The following is a 20,589-nucleotide window of genomic DNA, read 5'->3' as shown; positions in this document are numbered from 1 at the left end:
AAGAGCAACAGACAGAAGAAAACAGCCTAACACTCTAACAAGAGTGACTTCACACAGAAATGTACAATTAAAATGTATTTTAAAAAGTTATTAATCGTTATGTAAAACTTTTAGTACAGCTGCTGTCACTTTGTTATTATCACTGGATGTTTTGTACCTTCCACAGTATCTTGATATCTGATGTTAATCGAGGTTCATTTGAATGAATAGTTTTCTGTTTTTCAGAGACCACACACAAAAGGTTGACATTTCATTTCAATGATTTCAATTTTGATTTATCTGCACGGACAGTTTCCTGCAGTGACATTATCAACTTCGGTATTTCAGTTAAGCTGAAGTCTGATTGAAGAGGAAATTCATTGTTCTCCTGTAGATTCTGGCGAAATGCCCACAGCAAGAGAATCGGCAGGGGGAGGCGGTGTCCCCCCTCTGGACACCGCATCACATAATGAGTGAGGTCAGGCTTGTGCGTCAGGCGCCAGCGTCTCTGTGAGGGAAGCGGTGATCATGTGGTGCGATGGCCTCACTGTATTTCTGCACGGTTGGTTGGCAGCAACGCAGGGCAACAACCAAGAGGGAAAACACGTCCTCGTCATTTCTGTAGATTCTGACAGTTGAAGGCTCCTTTCATTCATCGTGTCAAGTCACAACAGAACTGCTGTCTCTGCTTTACTGAAATCAGTCACACAGAAAAATCATTTTCATAACTGAAGATACTTTCATTATAATTTGACCAAACAAAAGGAAACAAACAGCTCAGAATGTAAACGTTGAGTCCATTCAGCAGCGTGACTGCAGAGCTTCAACCAATCAGTGTGCAAAACACATGTACTATGAATCTTCTTCAGGTACTGAGTCAAACAACTGTACAAAATGTTTCTGCCTCACAACACTTTGAAATCTTTGGGAAGCAGAAATCATGCAGAGCTTCAACCAACATGACAAAAGTAACACAGCCAGTACTGACAGAAAAAACAAACTTAAAGCTCGGTGACCACAAATCTGTGAAATGCAAAACAATGGCAGAATTTGAAGATAAACCCTCATCCTGCAGCTCTGTCCTAAGCCCCTCCCACCAGATGTGGTCCCCTGCAGCAGCTCCAGAGACGGACCTTTGGTTGGCAGCTTTAGCGGCTCAAATTCACCCAGCAAAAATCCCTCAGTGCCGGGTGTTACAGCGGGCTGGCAGCCAGCAACAGCGCCACGTCTAAAGGCTCTGACACACCAAGCCAACGATCAACCGTTGGTCAATTTCAGGCCATCGGTGAGCATCTGTTGCCCTTGTCTTTGCAGTATGTCCCTTGTCGGCTTTCTGTCAGCCAATTCAGCATGTTGAATGAAATCCCTCTGATTGTCACATGAGAAGAGAAACGGAAGTGAGGAAAGTAAACAAACAGCTTAAGTCAAGAGGGAGTGAGACCAAAACAAACTTGTTGTTTTAGGTATGATTATGTTTTTAGCCACTGAGCTCTGTATCAGAAACATTTCATGGTAAATATGCTGTGTTCTATAAACATCAAGTTATGTTGTTAATGTGCCTACTGGCGTCTTTGATCCGTCCTGTTAGTCTTCCGGTTTCACTTTTAATAAAGAAAACAGATGACCGCTGCCTGCTGGTGTGGAGAGCTCTTACCTCTCACGCAAGTGCAGAACATACGTGGTGGTTTGTTGTTAGCTGTAGGTACAGGTGATTCGAGGCAACGTAACAGAGTTTGTGGCTGCTAGTTCTTTGATGTCGGTTTGGTGTGTCTGTGTAACAGCAGCAACAGAAAGTTTGCTGATTCTGCGGGGACTCGGGCTGTCCGGTCCCCTGGCTTGATTCAGAATGCTGTGGCCGCTGACGGGGGCTCCATCTCTGGAGCTGCTGCCCACTCTCCTCCTGGTTAGGTAGTCTGTAGTGGCGGGGAGTGAGGCGGAGGACACACTGTGATTTGAGGATCTAGCTAACATCAGCTACATAAATGTGAACTTGAAACTACAGTCATGAGCTTTTGGCTCCATTTAGTAAAAGGCTAAACTATAAGCAACATTTTCTCTCCATTTCTGAAACGCTTCACCGGGATTGACATAAAATTTATTTCATTTATTGTCATATTTCCTTTCAGACTCTTTCTGATAAGTTCGACTTCCTTATTTGGGTTCCTTTACAGTGGAGGCAGTTGATGCCAAATGGAATAGCAACTTTCTCCACATCATTGATTCAGACTTTCACCATCTGAAGGGACGTGCACACACATCTGTATCTATAGAACAGCCAACAACACCACCTCTCTGAAATGACCTGTGATTGTGATTTTGGAGTCTCCCATCACAGCTAGACTTCCTTAAGCCTGAAAACAGAGCCAAGAGGAGGAGCAGAAGTCTAGTTTTCTCTCAGACCATTTGAATTACAACAGGCTCAAAGTTTATTATGGGACTTTTACCCAATGACACCAAAATAAAACTGCACACCCAGCTTTAATCACTACCAAGCATCCTATAAAAAGAAATTCAGGTTGCTTCAGTTATCACAAAATGTATAAACCAGCTTTCTTTGTTTAAACTCAGGCCCTAAATCCCTTTAACCTTTATGTAACCTGCAGGATAAGAGCAGCACTGGGCTTCAACAGTAGTATCAAACTTGACACAACCACATATTCAATGCACTTTTTGTCTTAATATTAATCTGAAAGTTTAGTGGCCTTTGAATATTAAAAAAAATGAAGTGCTTCTTTTCTCTGGTTCATGTAAACTGTAAAATCACTTTCTACCTCTAATGCATTACAAATATAAATTTAAAATATATTTTCTTTTTGTCCTTTTCAGCTTAGTTTCTGATGAATAACCTGCTAAATGGACCTCCAGACACTGACCCACAGGAGTCATGTGACCTGGAAAGTGACTTTAGTTAAAGTGACGAAAGTTAAAACAAACCACCTGTGAGGTCCGTCAGTTCAGAGTCAATGCAGCCACATCCTTCTCAAATCCTGTTTTCTTTGTCTCTGTATTTCTCAGCGTAAAGTCCCCCTGCTTCTTCTTCTTCCCTTTTTTCTCACGTCAGTGGTTCAGGATCAGAGGTGGAAGTCTTTGTCCCCTGCAGACGCTCAGCCATGGTGTTTTCCCCCGTCAGTGAAAGTGAAAGTTCAGACTTATCGCTTGAGTCTTTGCTGCACCTGCTCAGTTTCACTTTCAGTTTCACTGTCACTTCTCCCCTGCGTCTTTCAGCCAGTGCGGAGTGTTTGGTAGCCTCTGCTCCTCTGAGATCTCAGCAGAGGTGTCTGAGTGTCAGCGTCTCGAGATAAAACCATCTTGCCAGCTTGCCGGAGACGTGCACGAGTCCATCCATAGACCAGACAGTTGAGGAAACCCTGAGAGGCCGAGGTGAAAGCCTGAGGACAGAAGACACATTCACGTCACTGAAACTGTATCATCTCTCTGTTCCTGCGCATTTGACTGTCGGCTCAGAGCCGAAAGAGACACAAAACCACCACATAAAGATACAAAGAGAAGCTGTCCGTGCTTGTCTCTTAAATATTAGTGTGCAGACTTTTTCTGATGTTGTTCAGATCTCAGAACTGTTTTGACACGTCTACACAGGGTGATAAAGGACCACAGGCCCAAAGTCCTGCTGCAGACTGACCTGAGATATGTAGAGGGCAACCCAGGCCTCGCCCTGACCTGCTGAGGGCTTCACCACCCGAAGAAATGCCAGACCCACCGCTGAGGAAAAAACACAGGTACCGATTCAAACCCTGCTTACATCATTCAGAACAATGTCTCATGTCTTGGTGATCTGAGTTAGGACAAAGACACAAACCTGGACCCCAACAGAAGACAAAGACCAGCGGGTACAGGAGCATCCGCCGATCCATCACACGGAAGGAGGCCCGCTGCTCGTTGCCTAGGTAACCGTTTGCCGTCACAACCCGCCTGTAAATGCGACGGGCTTTAACCATGAGCACCTGGAGCAGGAGGGGAGGTTTACACACAGACACGTTGTGGTGTACATTTACATTTTTGCTGTCGTTTTATATCCCGTGGCGTCACTCACTGTGATGCTGAGAAGTGTGAGGAGGAAGGTGGCGAGGAAGATGGCGATGCGGAAGGAGTGCAGCCTTCTGCAGGGTCCCATTGGCAGCTGGTGCTCTGAGGTAAGAAACAGCGCTTCGGTGTGCATCAGCAGACACCTGGTGTGGTACGGTTCACAGCAAGGGTCAAAATAAAGAAAACAAAAAACTGCAAACATTACACACATTTTCACTAGTGTGTGAACCTTTGCATTTTTTCTCCTCACCTGTAGGGCTGGCTGAAGTTGGTTTGACAGTGGTTGATGCCTCCCAGTATAAAGACAGGCGTCATCAGCAGCACAGGAAACAGGCTGCAAACACAACAGGACCAGATCAAATACATTTTAAATCACTCTCAGAACATGAGTTAAATGTATTTAAACTGGAACCAGGTTGGAACATGAACATTACACGTCAGAGTTACTGAACAGCTTCTCACCCTGAAAGCAGCGCAGTGATTTTACCGGCGGTGCTCACTCTGTTGGAAACCTGGACAAAAAGATGAGAATCGACTTTTAACGAACAAATTCCCAAAAAAATCACTGACAGCTTCTGCATCTGGGCATTAAAGGAATAGTTTGACATTTTGGGAAACTTGCTTATTTTCCTTCTAGTAGAGAGTCAAATAAAAAGATTGATGCTGTGATGCAGGCACGTGCACAGATAGACCCCAGGTGGCGCTCCAGCACCTGCACTTTAGACCTCTGATTAGAAAAGTGCCCTTTTTGCAAGACGTGGTTTCTGTTTCTTTTAGTAATTTTATATTTTAGTTTTTAAATTTGGCCCATGGCCTCAGTTCTCAATTAAAAGTGTTTTGTTTGCCTGATAGCATTTGTGTCAAGCCTGCCCCTCCCTCTTCAGCTGCAGCCACATGTTAATTGAGCGCCCTGCAGAGCAGCATCACGTCTCCCTCATCTCAATTTTAAATGTTTACTTTTTTCACGTGACGTCTCTGATAATTAAACGGGCACTGTGTAGGAATTTCTCCCATCTAGTGTTGAAATTGTTGCATTCAAACGGATAGCGCACTCTAGCGCCTCACTGTTTCAAACGCGTATTGCAACAACGGTGGCCGCTGTGTACCAAAAAAGCTATGATAACATTGATGAAACCATGTCATCCGACACTTCATGGAGTATTCATTCAGGCTCCTACACAGACACATGCAATGCGAGTTGACAAACCCCCTCCTCACCATGCTGGCTGTGTTTACAACGTAGGACTGTTGGGGCAGGTGTAAATCGAAACAAACCAATCATGTCTTTGACAAGTGACTCAACCTCACACACCTCGTCCCTCTCCTCGCAACACCGGGTCGCTAACAGCTGTTAGTGACCAGCGCCGCTAACAGCACTAACAGTGGCTACCAGCTGTCAGCGGCTCAGATATAGGTGAATGAGTGAATATATCCACTGCACCACTGCATACCACCCCCCCCCCCCCCCCCAACCCCTACCCCCCCCCAACCCCCCCCCCCCCCCCCCCGGACTTTGTTGTGTAATGATGTTTTTTGTGTACCTGTATGAATCCATTCATGCAGCTGTAGAACTTCTCTCTGATCCCGGTGTAGAGGTCAAACACATAGTTGAGTGTGTAGAAGAAGGAGGCCATGTAGAGAGCCTGACAGAACAAAAACACAGTAAAACCATAATTGCTTTTCATATGAAGCCTGTTTGTGTGCACACAAACACTCGTGTCCTTCACACTCACACTCCGTGAACTGTAAACATCCGTCAGTGGAAAGATCAAGCAATAAGATCAGCAGCTGACCCGAGGCTCGATGCGTCTGAACAACACATGTAGGTCAGGAATGTGTTGTGGTGTTTTCTTCTATTTTCATCGGGTCTGTGATCTGTCCTGGTTCTGCTGCTCTACTTCATCCCAGACTGACCCAGTTCAGGATCAGTTCTGGACCGGGTCATCGGGGACAAACAGCCCAAAATACCAGGACAGGATCTCTTCAAAAAGTTCATCTGTTCAGGGGCCACTCATTTCAATAGAAGACATTTAAAGTCCCATCAGCACCTGTTTTAACAGCTCAGCATCTTTGTTAATACATATGGAATCATTCTAGGACTCCTGATCGCTGAATCATACCGGACACAAAGACAAGAGGTGGTTCACACAGAATAATAACACCAACAGAATGGTCAGTAATCTTAATTCAACAGAATGTTGGAGGCAATCAGCAGCAGATAAAAACTGCTCTCAGATTACCAAACAAGCTCCCATGATTCCTCAGGATTCCTGATTTTCATCCAGGCAGCCTGGGTTCAACTCCCGGTATGATTTCTTTGTCGATATGTGATTAAGTGCAGAATTTCACCCTCATTTTCAAGAAACCGCCTATCCGAAGCCAGGTCGCAGGGGGCAACAAAGTATTCCAGACGTCCCTCTTCCCTGCAACCCTTTCCAGCTCCTCATGGAGGACCCCGAGGCGTTCCCAGACCAGATGAGATATATTATCCCTCCAGTGTGTTCTGGGTCTGCCCCGGGGCCTCCTACCAGTGGGACGTACCTGGAACACCTCTAACAGGAGGCGCCCAGGAGGATCCTGATCAGATGTTGAACCACCTCAACATGAAGGAGCAGCGGCTCTACTCCGAGCTCCCTCCAGATGTCTGACTCCTCCCCCTATCTCTAAGGCTGAGCCCAGACACCCCAAGGAGGAAGCTCATTTCACTCGGTCACCACCCAGAGCTCATGACCATAGGTGAGGGTTGGGACGTAGATGGACCAGTATATCGAAAGCTTTGCCTTCTGGCTCAGCTCCCTCTTCACCGCGACAGTCCGGCGCAGCGTCTGCATCACTGTAGACTCTGCGGCAAACTGCCGATCCATCTCATGCTTCATTCTACCCTCACTTGTGAACAAGACCCTGAGATACTTGAACTCCCTCTCTTGGGGTATTAACTCTCTCCCAACCTGGAGTGCCAGATTTAATCAGTAGTTAATAAATTAAGATCCATCAACTCAGTGTCTTAGTTAATAGATTTGGAAAAAGTAAATCACCATACTGGGAGTAGAACCTTCCGACTGTTGGGAGTATTTTGTGGTAGCCATATACATTTGAGATGATGTATTCAATTAGAGGGTTTCCATATTTGGACTAAGCCCATTCAATAGACTGCATTCAATATCTTAAAATATATCAAAATGTGTTTGATATTTACATTAATATATGTTAATTAACATGTGTCTAATTGTATTTAAACAACTAAATGTCATGATTAACTGTTCCAACGGGTAATTTTCCAAACTGGGGGTCGAATCCTGACCACTAGACCATATGGAATAAAAGACAGGACGAGATGGTCAGCACAAGATAATTCCTGCAAATGTGGGCGTGCAGCCTCGTTCTGTGGTGACTTCCATCTGTGTCACCGCTGATGAGGAAATACAGCTGGAGTGCTGGACGGAGCAGTGAGTGACAACAACCCCGCCCACATTTAAGAGGAATGTAAATGTAAACACCAATACGAACAACACTGGGTAACAAAACCAGGACGCAGGTTGGGTTTCGTAATTTGTTTGATCAACTATCAAGCTGTCATTTCATGATCATGATTTATTAAAACTTGTGATCACCATTTTTCTTCTCTTAGTAAGTCCCATATGGTCTAGCGGTCAGGATTCCTGGTTTTCACCCAGGCGGCCCGGGTTCAACTCCCGGTATGGGAACAATGTTGTGATTATGTACTCATGATTTCCAAGAGTAGGTGTCAGGTTTCCAGATTTGGACGGAGCCCAAGACAGTGTTTGGTTATTTATACACTGAGTGCAAACTAAGATCTATAATCACCTGTTGAAATTTGGAAAATGGACCATACCAGCTTTAAGTAATAAAGGCAGGAAAAGATGCTTACCACAAAGTTATTAGTTTCATCTTCAGCCCATTCTTGTTCAGACCGAGCAGCTTTATTACAACACATTCATCCTTTTCGTGGTCAGCAGTCTTAATTTAACAGAATGTAGGCTACATGTCACTGTCACTTTCCTGGTTTTCAGCTCCTGGTTTGTTAAATCAGTTAATCCAAATCTATTTATGATGGCACTGAGTCTGTGTATGATATACACCTGATACTGATGGTCCAAATACAGAAATCCTGCAATGACGCATAATCACCAATGTGCCTGTTCCCATACTGAGAGTTGAACCTGACCCCGAATTGGCCAGCTGGGTGAAAACCAGGAATCCTGACAGCTAGACCATATGGGACACAAAGAGAAGAGGTGGTGGCCTCAAAATAATCAGGACATAACATTAACATAATGGTCATTATTATTAGAAGTAGATAACAGCAGAAAAAAAACTGCTCTTTCTCTTCACAGCAGCTCCCATATGGTCTAGCAGTCAGGATTCCTGGTTTTCACCCGGCGGCCTGGGTTCAACTCCCGGTATAGGAATAAGTGTATATGTTGTTGTGTTCATCATATACCCATGATCTCTAAATTTGGATAGTCTGGTATACTGGGCACCTTGATCTGGCATTGCCTGTGAAACTTAGATACTGGACCAACTTTGAACCAGGCCACATCAAAGACAAAGGCTCGGGGAGATGATTACCATAAAACGATAATTCATCTTCCGAAAAAAACAAAGAAGCTGCTCTCAGTTTCTAAACTCAGAATTCCTGACTTTCATCTGCTTGTATGGGAAACCATTATTCCAAATCTATTGAATTTGAATGTTATATAGAAAATACTGTCTGCAGTGTTGGGTTGTGTCCAAATACAGACATCCTGCAAACCTACACAAATATTCTTGTTCCCATACCAGAAGTTGAACCCAGGCCGCCTGGATGAAAACCAGGAATCCTGACCGCTAGACCACATGGGAGGTAGCTTAATAAAGAAGAGCAGTTTTCTGGTCGTGCTATTTGCCTCGTACGGTCTATTAAAATAATATTATTGATCATTACGTTGATTTTATGACCTGATTATTTTGAGGCCACCACCTCTTCTCTTTGTGTCCCATATGGTCTAGCTGTCAGGATTCCTGCTTTTTACCCAGCTGGCAAACTCTGGGTCAGGTTCAACTCCCAGTATGGGAACAGGCACATTGGTGATTATGCACTGATGCAGGATTTCTATATTTGGACCATCAGTATCAGGTGTATATCATACACAGACTCAGTGCCATCATTAATAAACTTGGATTAACTGATTTAATAAACCAGGAGCTGAAAACCAGGAAAGTGACAGTGACATGTACATTCTGTTAAATTAAGACTGCTGACCATGAAAGGGATGAATGTGAAGACAAACTAGACGACTACTTATCATGGACGCACAAATTACACTTGAGCTGAAACTAATAACTCTTAAAAGTGGTACTTTGATGGGATCATTTTGTGGTAACCATCTTCTCCTGCCTTTATTACCCATGTGGTCTGGTTTAAAGTTAGTCTGGTCCAGGTTTTAGGGCTGAACAGGTGATTACAGATCTTAGTTTTCAGTTACTGAATGTAGTACTCTATCCAAATCTTGATATCCTAGACTTACACTTGGAAATCATGAGTACATATTCATAAACTTTTTCCCATACCGGGAGTTGAACCCAGGCCACCTGGGTGAAAACCAGGAATCCTGACCGCTAGACCATATGGGACCTATACTATCTATCATAAAAAACAAGGCAGCCACAACTTTGATTAAATCGTGATCATGAAATAACAGGTTGATAGTTGATTAAATAAACTATGAACCCCAGCACCATCCTGGTTTTGTCACCCAGTGTTCCCAGTATGAGAATATACATTCACTGAATCCTCAGTGGTCATTTAAAGTTCAGCTCCTCTACAAAGTGAAGTCAGTGTTTTATTCAGCTGCAGTTCACCTGGTGGCCACTGAGGCTGACTGACACACCCATCCTCCAATCACTGAGCTGGTGGGAGGGACCGGATTCAAATTCTGAAAGATGGCTGCAGCTGTTTGACCGACAGCTCGTGTGTTTGTGTGTTTTCCAGTGTGTCAGAGTCTGTAAGTAAACTCTATGTTGTTTGTTTGGAGGAAGCAGTTTGTGTGAGACGATGTTAAATGTGCTGTGATGTGTTTTAAAGTCAGTTAAACTGTTTCTGTTTGAGCTCACTGAGGAACTGACTTCCTGAATTCATGTGACACACTCCTCCTGTGGAAACAGTGCATGGTATTTAATTGTTTGCTGGTCATACTTACATCCTTTTACTTGTAGTGGAGTTTTTCCGCAGTGTGGTTTTAGTAAACAATCTGACTGTTTCGTCCACCACTGCTGAGGTGAGGTGTGGCTGATAATGCAGGTTGTTTCATTGGGAGTTTTGAAACTTTGCATCTCTCAGGAGGAAGTTGAGATTTTCCAGTTTTATATTGTCTCTGTGTTTCGGGGGGATGCACGGCCAGCTACATATGAGGCTTCCTTTTTTTGCTTGGTTTTTAAGGAAACACCTTTTTGTTTGTGATGAGAGGAAGGAAATCCCATGATATTTTTCAACACCGGTGAAAAGGCACCTAAATTTCCCCCTAAAAAATCAGGAAACTCTGTCTGCCCTGCACTGACCTGCTGTCTGGTTTCACATAAGAAGTTTTTCCTGGTTAAATATGAAGTATCTGTGACTAAATCAGCAGATAAGAGACTCCCCAAGGCTGTGTGTATTTTACAGCAGTGAGGGGAGCTCAGACAAAACAGAGAAATCTCTCAGGTGAAATTATTAAAATGGGTCCAAATTTGGTTGAACGTATAAATACAAATTTTGTGTTCAGACTCAGCGTTCTTCAGCATCTTTTAGGCCAAGGGACCCTTAGCTGGAAGCAGAACGGAGCTTAAGATAACTCTCTTCTCTCATTTGCTTTAGCCTGTCAATGCTAAAGGGCTCATTTACGCTTAACATCACACATGGAGACGGAGATGGACAGAACCTTCTGTCTATACTCTGTCCATATTTCTTGGGCCATATTTGTACATGTTTTTTGAAAGCTCACAGATACGACCGAAATGGATCATAAGTCCCGTCTCCACCAAACCCTTTCAGTCCAGCACCTTTGGAACCAGCAGTAAGCCTTCAGACATGGTACCTAGACCCTCGGTCTGTTCAGACAGTCCTCTTAAATGTGGGCGGGGTTGTTGTCACTCACTGCTCCGTCCAGCACTCGCTGTATTTCCTCATCAGCGGTGACACAGATGGAAGTCTGCACCTGGTTTATCGTCCACAGAACGAGGCTGCACGCCCACATTTTCACAACAAAATAGAACAGGCTGCAGTGAGAGTCTCTCTCCATGGGATATTTAAAAATAGCAGCTTTGTGCATTTAGTCCTTCTCAGGCAAGCTCAGGGGTTTAGTGTTGCTGTAGCCCACAGGAAGTGAGGATTAGAATATATGACCTTCACATAATCCGCTCCAAATTAATCTATATTTTTAAAGTCATTACTAAAAGTGTGTGTCATATAAAACCTAAAGTGATGGTCAAAGTTGTCACAGTGAAATTTAAGGTGTGCTGATGGATTCACGTCATCAACTCATGCATTGAGTAACATTACAAGTTAACGTTCCACCTTAAAAGTTGCCGGCAGTCGGCCCAGTGAATGAAGTTATTTTTTCTCAGACTCCAGCTGCTGTGAGAGGCAGCAAAACATTATTTCATTTTACAGTTTACACCTACAGCTTTTCTTTAGTTTTTAATCACAAACAGGAGGAAATAGTGACTTTGTTGGGGACTATTTTTAGCAGTGGATCCATCCACATTTGAATGGTGTGTATGGGATTGAGTCAAAATAAACTACAGTGTGTGTGTTCATGGTATTAAGGAACATATCAATCAGTGACACACTGTGGCTCACTGATGTGTTTTTAACAACAACAGGGCTCTATGGCACAGAGGGAGATGATATATCAGGCTCTGGAGATGTTGTAATGTTGTGTTGTGTAGTGTAGTGTCATGTAGAGTAGTATTACCTGCTCCACAGTGTGCAGGTGGTAGCAGTGTGTGTTCAGGCTGCTGCAGCTTTGAGAGAACAGAGCGGCTCCGATCAGCCAGCACAGAGCGAGCAGCAGATCGGACACACTGAGCAGGAACAGAGGCTGCAGCTGCGCACACACACACAAACACACAGTTGCACTCTGAAATACATCTCAATACAAAGGACAATAATGTTGATTTTACAGGTTTTATCCACTTAATTTATAATTCTGTGAGTAAATCCCATGTGTCTTGCTCCTGTTTAGGAGAGGTGGTGGGGAATTTGTACTTAAACTTTTCCACGCACTCATAAACTAGACATAGCTTTACAAAGGTCACATACATGTAGCTACAGGCTTTGAGATGATTCTGAACATCATTTCAGAAGTCCCATGTCATATCAGCTCATGTTTGAGGCCGTGCAAACTGCAGCTGCAGCGAGCAGAAATGTGTAAAACAAAAAACGGAGACTGACCTCGGGCGTGCGGCTGAGTCTCTGTAACATCAGACAGACGATGATGGAGCCTGAACCCAGAACACTGAAAACACGATCACAGACTGCTGTTAAAAACATATAACGTTTATTCTCAGTAAACTTTTATATCTAATAACAAATGTCATGCTGTTTCTCAAAATGTCTCCCGATGAAACAATGAGCTCTAATCAGATTATTTCATGCTGACTGGAACTTCTCCTTCTTCTGTTGTCTGAGCGCAGTGACCTTTGACCTTTAACCTCCTTTAAATGTGTCATTGAAGCAGAAATTAAAGCTTAATGTCCTGAAGAGTCTGAAATACATTAAATTCAGACCTTTTCAGAAATCATTTTAAAATAAATCTGACTGCGTAAATAAGGAACAGTGCTGCAGGACTGTGCATCAATCACAAATCAGACTTGTTACTTTAATGCTTTGCAGTAAACCAGTTTAACCATCAGAGGATAAACCAGTAAGTGATGACCTCACTGACCTGAGCAGAGCCATGATGAGCTGGATCCACCTGACGGCTTCATACACCTGCAGACAGCAGACATCAGATCAGTGTCATTCACACTAACTCACAGGCAGAGTCAGGTTAGAGCACAAATAACACGCTGGGGAAGTTTCAAAATAAAAGGAACTGAAAACAGATGAACTTTAGAAGAATAAATAAAAGACAGTCTGATATTAAAATATGAAGAAGTAAAGTACAATTAAGTATTTAAATGATGCTCAGATGAGAAGTTTACAAAGAACGGGAAAGAAAACAGATAAGCAACAACAGAAAAGTGAAGTGAAGGGTCAGAACCCAGCACATAAATAAATATACATAGTTCTCAGCATGTTTCCTGACCACTGGAGAGAGTTCATCATCAGGGCCTCTCAGCAACAGAATAAATGTCATGTATCTACAGAAAGTTTTACGTTTCTGCATTTTTTAATTTTTTTTTTAATGAACAAACCGATGATTAAATGAAGTCAATCTGGAATTTGATGAATGAAAATTATCAGAATGAATGTAAATAAATTAATTATCTTTTTATCGACTAATTATGATGCTCCATTCTGTGTTGAGTTAAAGACTTTTGAGGCAGCATTTTCAGCTATTTTGTATGGGTGTGAGGGTTAGGGTTAGGGTTAGGGTTAGGGTTTAAGGGTTCCCTGAAGTCTGTTGACTCTCTTTATATGACTGGGGTGAAATCCCTATTAGGGGTGAGGTCAGCTACACCCAACCTGCTCTGCCTGTTGGAGGCAGGACTACCTTCAGTGCAAGCCCTAGTGAGAGAAAAGCAAGGCAGTTTTTTTTTAACAAGGTAAAGCAGCGTCATGGCATGCTTGATGACCCTTTATACTATGTTTTCGAGTTAACAAGAAAGGAGAACCAAGTTATAAACTCGTATCTATTGTCCTCTCATAAATTGCGAGTGGAAATGGGAAGGTGGAGTCATACACCACCTGAGCAACAAGTATGTTGCTGTAATACTGGCATACAAGATGAAAAACATGTACTGGTGATATCCGTGCAAAATATGAACATGATTTCACTGAACTGAACTCTCTCTTTGTGGACATAAAAGAACTTCATTTATGTTACAAGCTTGTCTCGCACTGTCGGAGGACCAGCAAGGTCCCAAAGAATGACTGTTGGGAGCTTCTGCATGCGTATTATTTTGCCCCCCCTTTGTTTTTAAATAAGATGGATTTGTTGTATGCAGTATTCATAGACATGAATACATTTTTCATTTTTGATAAAGGGTCAGTGTGCAGGAGGATATATTGACAGAAATGGAATATAATGAGTATTTTCTTCAGTGCATTATCGCCTGAAAATAAGTGGCTGCATTTCTTTCTGTCACCTCAGAATGAGCTGTTTACAGGGATCGCCATCTTGCAATGCCATGCTCACCTCAGACGCCACGAGCAAACATGGAGGTGGCTGAGCTGAAAGGGCGGCGAGTGGCGGTACAGTGCTAACAACAGCAACAGGGCCAACAGTGTTAAAGGGAGGAAACAGTGACTTTGTTAGGGACTATTTCCAGAGGCGGATTAATCCACATTTGGTGCTGTAGTGAGTATTTGTGGCAGGAGATTTGTTGACAGTCAGAAAATCAGCAGACTGGTCCTTTAAGGTCAGGTTTATATGAGCTGCAGATGTTTGAGAGTGAAAGTGCTACAAATAGAGAAGGCGGCGAGACATAAAATCCCCTGAGTTTAAAGAAGTATGACAAGACGCGACTGAAACCAGCTTCAGTTATTATGTTAATGTTTCTGCAGCTGAGCTGATGCTTTGAAAAAACACCTCATCACTGTTCACAGTCTGAGTAACATTCAATTTTAACTGATGAAAATGCCAAACATCATCATGTTGTTGCTCCTCTGAGAGCATTTCCTGCTTTTTCTGTTGCATATCTTTACAAAGTGAATCTTTTTGAGTTTTCTGACAGCTGTGATGCTGCTGATGAGCAGTTTGATGACATCACTGTGGGCTCAGGCCTGGGCAATCATGAGACAGTGGGTCCCTGACCACAGCTATGTAAAAGGCTTTTCAACACAGGAGCATGACACACAGACTTCACAGGTGTTTAGCCTCTTCTTGTTTTGCCTCTTTTCATTGTCGATATGCATCATTTTGTGGTTTTGTGTCTCTTTGTGGTCGTTTTACACCTTTTTTCATGTTTCTTTTTGCAGCTCCTTTGCATCTGTTTGGTCATTCTGAGTCTCCTGGGGCCGTATTCACAAAGCCTCCTCGCACTAAGAGTTGCTCCTCGTGACATTTTCTCAGAATTTCCCCTTAAAGTTAAAACTAAGTCCTTGTAAAGATGAAATGATTCAGAGTGCATCTCAGACCTTAAGAGAGCTCCTAAGGTGAAAAACGATTAGCAGTAGGGAGGAGGACTTTAAATAAGAGTTTCTTAATCAGGGCTCACAAAGGGGCATGTCCCTGACAACCAATCACACCTGTTAAAAGAATGTATCACACCTAGCAACAGGGTCGACATCACCTCACTTTTGCTCTGAGAGCTTTTATAGTTCACTCCTAAACCAGGACTTCTTACTAAAAACCTCCAGGCTAAGTTAGGAGCCTTCTGAGAGTGTTCTCAGAATGTTTGTATTATTTATTATTTATTTCAAGAAATATGCCCCTATTATTTCTCATACAATCCCACACTGGCAGCGGCTAGACGCACGTTGGCACTCTTGGACGCGCCGTCCCATGACACTTTACGCCACTGTCCATTTCTACCGCCTTTGGAATTAAATGCATTTTCCCCCCATTTGCTGTCTGCTTGTACAGACCAGCTCCTGTAGCAGCTCTTTTTCATTTCCTCTGCTCCTATGGCAGCTCGACTCCTCTCCTCATCACTGATGTATAAAGAGAACTCTGTAGCTGCAGCTGTGTCTCGTGTGATGAAGAATAGATGAGGAGAGACTTGAGAGGTTGAGAAGTATCCCGAGCTAAACGACCCACAATCCCATCATTATAAAGACAATGGTCAAAAACAATACTTCCTGGTGAGTCACAGCTCTGGGGATCAGCTCTTCAGGTGAGAAATCAAGTTTAATCAGGGGCCACACATGATTTTAAGCTAACACAGAGGTGGAGGAAGTACAGATCTTTAAGTAAAAGTAGGAATAACTTTGTGTGGTCTTCTGTTGACGAGCTGCAGCGTTATGCGTCCAGTGTGCGCTACGGGCGACACTTGACACGCGTCATATGATGCAATGGTGCCAGTGTGTTTTCAGCTTTAATTTGAGTGATATTTTGCAGGTGATGGCCAGTGGGGCCACTGACACTTTGGGCCCCTGGGCCTGTGCCTGCTAGGCCCCTTCATTAGTCCACCCATCTCATGTAGTGAATCATATTTAAAATGATTATAAGCAGCAGAAGGATTTTAAAGTGAGATCTCCTCCTTTATAGAGAACAGTGGAAGTCCTTGACTTCCCAAACACGTGTCTTTCTGTTTCCTTAATTTACATCTAAAGACGCTTTAATTCTCCATCAGTGATTCCTTGCTCTCTCACAGCGGTGGAAAACACGCAAGTACATTTATTTATAGTTCTGTATTTGAGGATTTCCACTTTATGCTATTTTATCCTTCTTGAATAATCCTGACCCTCACTTTAACCTCGAAGTGAAACCAAGTCAGTGGTTTGCAAGTCACAAGTTAAGTCTCATGTCTTGAAATTTGAGTTTCAAGTCTTTAACAAGTCACAATGCACCCTTCACCGAATGTGACACCATTTTAACAACAGAGTAACAATGCATTAAGTTTACAAAAATCAATGTTTGTTTATTTGTGAAAACAAGTTTGTTTAAAGTTGTTGCATTTCCCTCTGTAATTTTTGACCTGCACGGTTTGTTTTGTTTTTTACCATTGTGTAGTTTTTGTACACATCTCCGATATCATTTTACCAAATAATGTAACGTAAAGTAATGTAACGTGACGTGACGTGACATGACGTGACATGACGTGACGCTTTTTAATAACATATATTTCATCTTTGGGTTTGTGGGGAAGGTGTCAAGTATGTTCAAGTCCAAAGGCTCAAGTCTAAGTGAGGTCACGAGTCCTTGGTGTTAAAGTCAAATTGCAGAGCTTTTTTGATTCAGTCCAGTCTGAACCTCTGGTTTAACCCACCCATCTGTGTATACAAGTAGTTGATGAGCAACAACATGCGCAGCAGGTGCATCAATAATAACAATAATAATACATACATACAATAAATAACATAATAATGCTGAATAATGTGGTTTTAACTGTTGATACTTGAAGCAGCAGTATCAGTAGCATAGTGAGTCCATTTACTTAAGTACTCAGGTACTTTTTATTTTCCTGCTACTTCACAGCCTTCATCTGCACATCTCAGAGAGAAGAGAAATATATAAAAGTGTCCTTTTTACTTTGTTGTGTTTATTTTTATTACATTACAGATTCAGATTATTGATACAAACATAATTAACTGATAAATGATGATGTATTATTTTAGATGAAACCGTATAAAGTTATTAAAATGAGCTCCTCATTTGCAAGCTGCAACTTTAAAGTGATGAACACATGAATGCATCAGTATGGGCCACTCTGCGTATGGAGTACATATGTTGATGCTGTTGACGCTGATCATAAAAAGTAAAAGATCTGAGCACTTCTTCAACTTTGACTTTAACTTTACTTATAAGGGAGAAAAAGTATTTTTGCTTTTTGTCTTACCACAGGTTCTTTACTCAGTTAAAGCAGTAATAAACTGATGAGCATTTCTCACCTCAGTCCAGTCTTTTGCTCCGGTGGTGTTTTTCTCAGTGCTGTTGTTAAAAATCTCCTGCAGCCTCTCGGGAGCCGACATGCTGGAAACTCTGAGATGAATTAAAATGAATAAAAATGTAGATCTGTGTGCAGCCAGGACCTGAGACTGTCACAGAAACATCCAGCAGCCGGACAGCAGGTTTTATTCTGCAGCTCACAGACAGGAGGCTGGATTTACTCCCACTGGCTCCACCCACTTATCACAGTGGCCACGCCCCCTGATGAGCAGGACCAGGAGGCTGGAGACCAGAGGCAGTGTCAGACCGGGCCAGGACTCCTGATGAGTCCTGATCTTTCATTTTAGTGCCACCCTCAGGACACAATACCCCCAATTTTATACAGAAGACCTCAAATTCCAGTGAGAAGGATTTATGGGGAGATATTGAAATTAAATATAATGTAATAAGTTTTCTTTAGTGTATAATCACCAGCAAATAAGAATCGTTGTGTTTTTGTTACCTTAGAATGAGCCGTTTATATCTACATAGGGAGCAGGTCCTGATCTATGGAGATCGCCATGTTGCACCTGGATGTTTCTACAGTAGCCCAGAACAGACAAAACAAACACTGGTCCTTTTTACAGAGATCACGCTGTAGAGCAACTGCAACTTTTCTCTTCTCTCTGGTGTGTGATTTTAGACAGCATGCCAGCAACATAGAAACAAAAGAGGCATTACGACACGACATGTAACACAACAGTGTTGCCATCTAGTGTGACCTATAACACGCATCAGAAGCATTTTCTAAACAATACCAATGGCATAATATGACAATAACAACTGTCCCTGTTATATGGCGGCTAATCTTGTCCTCTGCTCAGAAGGTAAGGAGCTCCTGGACCTCATTGTTTCCCCAGTTTGCAGACATTTTCAGCTGCTGTTTTCTTCTTTGAGTTAGCTGCTAACTGCTTATAGCTGCTTTTTAAACCTGCAGCGGGTTGCAAACATAACACCTTGCCCCAGTGTCACACATCACACTCGTCCTTGCAGCTGTCCCTTTTACACAGACCCTGATAGGTGCTGTTACTACCTCCTTGGCTGGCTTAAAGGCAAGACAAGTGTCCCCCCTATTCCACAATCGTACCTTGCATACACAACAGCAAGGCGGATTAATGATGTGATATCCCTGCCTTGAACAGGCGGTGTAAAAGGAATTTCTGACTCAAGATGGGGCCTTTCACATTTTTGCATTTGCCTCTTTACAATGTCAGAAAAACACAGATTTTTAACTTGAAACATCTTTGTTCAGCGTTTTTTTTTTTTTTTCCAGTTTAAATCACCTGGTCCATTTATTTTGAAGAGGAAGAGACCTCTGTAGATAATTTATCCCCCGGTAAAAACCTCCAACAACAACTACTGAAGGAATCCTGACCAGGAGTCCAAGTTCAGCACATGGAAGAAGTTTCAGCCAGTTGCAGTCTGCAATACTCACTGCTGGATGCCACAAAATGGTGGAGCAATGGTGGTGCTTCTTTCACCGGTGTGACTGGTTTTTCCTCCAAATAAATGTGGCTAAGCCCAAAGAAATGTTTATGGATTTTTGGAGGAGCCCCCCCCTCGTCCAGTGGCAGTCAGTGGCAGCAGTGCAGTATTAACAGTATTAGGACACAGATACTGTTTGTAAAAGGGGAAATTAACATTTGTTCTTTTTAAAGAAGTTGAGAAGTTTTGATGTGGATGTGATACTGATGAAAATGTTTTGTTCTTTTATTAAGTCTGTCCTTTCTGTTTCTCCTTTGGCAGTTTTAGTCTTTAAGGTTCAGTGTTTAAAATTTAAGGCAAGGCAAGTTTATTTCTACAACACATTTCAGCAACAAAGTAGTTCAAAGTGCTCTACGTAAAACATCAAAAGCATCAAGACACAGTGCCAAAGAAACACATTCATTAAAGAACTAACGTTAGAATATACCAAGGGGAGTAAAAGTTATGGTGCAGTTCAAACAATAAAAGTATCTGAATAATAAAAGTTACAGTGCAGTGTAAGAAATTAATACATATTTGATTTAATAAAAGTCAGCAGCAGACAGGAAAGTCTTTAACTCTGATTTAAAAGAACTGAGAGTTACAGCAGAGCTGCAGTTTTCTGGGAGTTTGTTCCAGCACCTGATAATCTGTGATCTGCTTTTTTTCTCTGACAACTTAAAATCCTGAATGAAGCAGGTTCACTTTAAATAATCAGTGTTTTTACCAGGCAGCTCAACTTGAAGGGGCTGCCAACTACGGTGGCCGCTGCGAAAAGGTGAATGTCCCTCTGGAACCAGTGTCTGGGCTGCTGTAGAGACATGGCAGAGCAACATGATGATCTCCATAGACCAGGAGCTGCTCTCTATGTAATTATAAACAACTTATTCTAAAGTAATGAAAACACAACAATTCTTAATGTCAGGTGATTATACACGAAAGAAGAAAACATACTTATTATATTCCATCTCTGCCAATATATCCCCCTAAACCCAACACACTGGAGCTTTAAAAACAGAAACAAAATGGAAAAAGTTGTCAGGCTGATCTGTAGGATTACAGGTGCTTCCCTCAATGACCTTCAGCACCTGTATGAAGTGAGGACCATCTCAGATGCACACTGTTGCTTTGAACCCTCAACATCCTTAAAATGTTGAGCCCCAGATGCTTCAATCAGGGCAGAGGTTTGGTTTCCCCGAAAGTAGCACTGACACATTTTCCTTTGTTTTTCCATTTTCCAGTGTTTGATTTGCCAACGTGGTCTCACTCTGAAGTTGTCTAAAACTGGCGCTTGGTCAGTGACCTCCAGTGTTAGACACTGACGATAAAAGCCATCATTTCACGTCGGCAAGAGACGCAGCCAGTCATC

The 20,589-nt window shown here is 42.6% G+C and overlaps 1 protein-coding gene and 2 non-coding genes across 6 annotated transcripts; 1 reads left to right on the top strand and 2 right to left on the bottom strand.

Annotated features, from left to right (window-relative positions):
* Positions 1-639: 639 nt before the first annotated feature.
* On the bottom strand, positions 640-17,900 carry tmem116 (transmembrane protein 116). 4 transcript variants are annotated; one of them, XR_013492143.1, is made up of 12 exons: positions 17,720-17,900; positions 12,948-12,994; positions 12,455-12,518; positions 11,976-12,107; positions 5,565-5,666; positions 4,486-4,535; positions 4,274-4,357; positions 4,031-4,166; positions 3,797-3,941; positions 3,620-3,699; positions 2,917-3,368; positions 640-1,892 (listed from the first exon to the last, which is right to left on the bottom strand). XR_013492143.1 is itself a non-coding variant. In XM_033640330.2 (11 exons), exons 1-11 carry the CDS (start codon positions 17,798-17,800, stop codon positions 3,201-3,203), a joined length of 1,089 nt encoding a protein of 362 aa, XP_033496221.2. In that variant the 5' UTR covers positions 17,801-17,900; the 3' UTR covers positions 640-3,200. The 4 variants fall into 4 exon arrangements, 2 of the variants coding, with proteins under 2 accessions (XP_033496221.2, XP_078027422.1); XR_013492144.1 differs by having other exon boundaries at positions 640-672; XM_033640330.2 differs by having other exon boundaries at positions 640-3,368.
* Positions 7,656-7,727, top strand: trnae-uuc (transfer RNA glutamic acid (anticodon UUC)). Its single transcript has one exon. It is a non-coding gene; the product is annotated as a tRNA-Glu (tRNA).
* Positions 9,586-9,657, bottom strand: trnae-uuc (transfer RNA glutamic acid (anticodon UUC)). The gene has a single exon. It is a non-coding gene; the product is annotated as a tRNA-Glu (tRNA).
* Positions 17,901-20,589: the final 2,689 nt, after the last annotated feature.

This window comes from Epinephelus lanceolatus, chromosome 10 (genome assembly GCF_041903045.1).
Source record: "Epinephelus lanceolatus isolate andai-2023 chromosome 10, ASM4190304v1, whole genome shotgun sequence".
Classification (NCBI taxonomy): domain Eukaryota; kingdom Metazoa; phylum Chordata; class Actinopteri; order Perciformes; family Serranidae; genus Epinephelus; species Epinephelus lanceolatus.
The sequence above is the reverse complement of the archived record's forward strand: the minus strand, read 5'-3'. Positions and strand labels throughout refer to the sequence as shown.

What these genes read in the sequence shown, in the direction of transcription:
- tmem116 (XM_033640330.2), bottom strand. Translation starts at nt 17,800, where the DNA reads ATGTCGGCTCCCGAGAGGCTGCAGGAGATTTTTAACAACAGCACTGAG. An exon ending in GACTCAGCCGCACGCCCGAG is followed by an intron (nt 12,108 to 12,454) that starts GTCAGTCTCCGT and finishes GTGTGTGCGCAG; the next exon opens with CTGCAGCCTCTGTTCCTGCT. An exon ending in TCACACTTCTCAGCATCACA is followed by an intron (nt 3,942 to 4,030) that starts GTGAGTGACGCC and finishes CTCCTGCTCCAG; the next exon opens with GTGCTCATGGTTAAAGCCCG.